Genomic DNA, 3168 nt, shown 5'->3' with positions numbered 1-3168 from the left:
CCCACCCACCCACCCACCCACTCACCCACCCACTCACCCACCCACTCAACCACCCACCCACTCACCCACTCACCCACCCACCCACCCACTCACCCACCCACTCACCCACCCACCCACCCACTCACCCACCCACCCACTCACCCACCCACCCACTCACTCACCCACTCACCCACCCACTCACCCACCCACCCACCCACTCACCCACCCACCCACCCACCCACTCACTCACCCACCCACCCACTCACTCACCCACCCACCCACCCACTCTCTCTGTGGTCTTCACAGTATCAGTGCTGCGGAGTGAACGGACCTCAGGACTGGCAGTCCTACGGCTCGTCCTTTCGCGACCTCCACCCTGAGGGCGACTTCCCTTGGCCCCTTCAATGCTGCGTCCTGGACGCAGCTAGCGGCCTCATCAAGGACATTGATGCCTGCAGGCTGGGTCTGTCTGGGTATCTGAACACTCAGGTGAGTGGGTGGGTGAGTGGGTGAGTGGGTGAGTGAGTGAATGAGTGAGTGAATGAGTGAGTGAATGAGTGAGTGAATGAGTGAGTGAATGAGTGAGTGAGTGGATGAGTGGGTGAGTGACTGATTAAGTGGGTGGGTGGGTGGGTAAGTGACTGAGTGACTGAGTGGGTGAGTAATTGAGTGGGTGGGTGGGTGGGTGAGTTGAGTGAGGTGGGTGGGTGGGTGAGTGAGGTGGGTGGGTGGGTGAGTGAGGTGGGTGGGTGGGTGAGTTGAGTGTGGTGGGTGGGTGGGTGGGTAAGTGGGTGAGTGGGTGGGTGAGTGAGTTGAGTGGGTGGGTTGTTGTTGATGTTTGTTGTTGATGTTGTTGATGTTGTTGATGTTGTTGATGTTGTTGATGTTGTTGTTGTTGTGCAGGGCTGCTACGACTACGTGAGTGGGCCTCTGCACCGAGCTGCTTGGGGAGTGGCCTGGTTCGGCTTCGCCATCCTTTGCTGGGAGTTCTGGGTGCTGCTGGGCACCATGTACCTTTATAACATCTCCTAGTCAGTCAGTCAGTCAGTCACTTAGTCAGTCACTCAGTCACTCACTCAGTCACTCGCTCACTCGCTCACTCAGTCACTCACTCACTCAGTCACTCACTCACCATATAGCTGGTTCGGCTTCGCCATCCTTTGCTGGGAGTTCTGGGTGCTGCTGGGCACCATGTACCTTTATAACATCTCCTAGTCAGTCAGTTAGTCAGTCAGTCAGTCAGTGAGTCAGTCAGTCAGTCACTTAGTCACTCACTCAGTCGCTCAGTCACTCAGTCACTCAGTCAGTCACTCACTCACTCGCTCAGTCACTCACTCGCTCAGTCACTCACTCACTCAGTCACTCAGTCACTCACTCACTCACTCAGTCACTCACTCAGTCGCTCAGTCACTCACTCGCTCAGTCACTCACTCACTCAGTCACTCAGTCACTCACTCACTCAGTCACTCACTCAGTCGCTCAGTCACTCACTCGCTCAGTCACTCACTCACTCAGTCACTCAGTCACTCACTCAGTCACTCAGTCACTCACTCAGTCACTCAGTCGCTCAGTCACTCACTCGCTCAGTCACTCACTCACTCAGTCACTCACTCAGTCACTCAGTCACTCAGTCACTCACTCAGTCACTCAGTCACTCACTCAGTCACTCACTCGCTCAGTCACTCAGTCACTCACTCAGTCACTCAGTCACTCAGTCACTCACTCAGTCGCTCAGTCACTCGCTCGCTCAGTCACTCACTCACTCAGTCAGTCGCTCAGTCACTCAGTCAGTCACTCAGTCGCTCACATCGCTCAGTCACTCACTCAGTCACTCAGTCAGTCGCTCAGTCACTCAGTCAGTCACTCAGTCACTCACTCGCTCAGTCACTCAGTCAGTCAGTCACTCGCTCACTCAGTCACTCAATTGCTCACTCACTCACCCACTCACTGAGTCACCCACCCACTCACTCACTCACCCACTCACTCACCCACTCACTCACACAGACATTTGTATGCACAGGCATGCTGTACAGTAGTTGTGGTGGTGGTAGTTGTGGTGGTGGTGGTAGTGGTAGTAGTTGTGGTGGTGGTGGTGGTGGTAGTTGTGGTGGTGGTGGTAGTAGTTGTGGTAGTTGTGGTGGTGGTGGTGGTGGTGGTAGTGGTAGTAGTTGTGGTGGTGGTGGTGGTGGTAGTAGTAGTAGTGGTAGTTGTGGTGGTGGTAGTAGTGGTGGTGGTGGTGGTAGTAGTTGTGGTGGTGGTGGTAGTAGTTGTGGTAGTTGTGGTGGTGGTGGTGGTGGTAGTGGTAGTAGTTGTGGTGGTGGTGGTGGTGGTTGTGTGATGAATATAAATTCCGTCCTTTTATAATCACAATCATTCCAATCTCTGTCGCATTGCCATCTCAAACGTTCATCTCGATCCCCATCGGACTAATAGTTTTAAGAACAACTAAATACTATATGCTTATTATAATAACAACAAAATAATTATTATAATAACAGCTAAATACTATATATATATTGGTGTCCTAGTTGTTTATGTTGTTTTTGATGTTTTGACTATATTGGCGGTGTTGATACTTAACTAAATAAACTTTGTGCCTCTGTGGGTCTCTGAGTCTCTGTGAGTCTCTGTGGGTCTCTGTGAGTGTGTGGGTCTCTGTGGGTCTCTGTGGGTCTCTGTGTGTCTCTGTGAGTCTCTGTGAGTCTCTGTGAGTCTCTGTGGGTCTCTGTGGGTCTCTGTGGGTCTCTGTGGGTCTCTGTGGGTCTCTGTGGGTCTCTGTGAGTCTCTGTGAGTCTCTGTGGGTCTCTGTGTGAGTGTGGGTCTCTGTGGGTCTCTGTGAGTCTCTGTGGGTCTCTGTGGGTCTCTATGGGTCTCTGTGGGTCTCTGTGGGTCTCTGTGAGTCTCTGTGGGTCTCTGTGAGTCTCTGTGTGAGTGTGGGTCTCTGTGGGTCTCTGTGAGTGTGTGGGTCTCTGTGGGTCTCTGTGAGTCTCTGTGAGTGTGTGGGTCTCTGTGGGTCTCTGTGAGTCTCTGTGAGTCTCTGTGGGTCTCTGTGGGTCTCTGTGGGTTTCTGTGGGTCTCTGTGAGTGTGGGTCTCTGAGTGTGTGAGTCTCTGTGGGTCTCTGTGGGTCTCTGTGGGTCTCTGTGAGTGTGGGTCTCTGTGGGTCTCTATGAGTCTCTGTGGGTCTCTGT

The 3168-nt window shown here is 53.1% G+C and overlaps 1 protein-coding gene across 1 annotated transcript in view; it reads left to right on the top strand.

Annotated features, from left to right (window-relative positions):
- UPK1B (uroplakin 1B) overlaps positions 1–1298 on the top strand; it is a 26262-nt gene extending 24964 nt beyond the window's left edge. The window contains exons 6-7 of the mRNA XM_078884751.1: positions 286–468; positions 883–1298. Coding sequence (XP_078740877.1) covers positions 286–468; positions 883–1011 — 312 coding nt within the window. The 3' untranslated portion in view covers positions 1012–1298. The remainder of the gene's footprint in view (positions 1–285; positions 469–882) is intronic.
- The last annotated feature ends 1870 nt before the right edge of the window (positions 1299–3168 follow it).

Source organism: Lampetra fluviatilis, unplaced genomic scaffold (assembly GCF_964198595.1).
Source record: "Lampetra fluviatilis unplaced genomic scaffold, kcLamFluv1.1 SCAFFOLD_450, whole genome shotgun sequence".
NCBI lineage: Eukaryota > Metazoa > Chordata > Hyperoartia > Petromyzontiformes > Petromyzontidae > Lampetra > Lampetra fluviatilis.
This window is presented reverse-complemented; position numbering and strand designations above follow the sequence as displayed.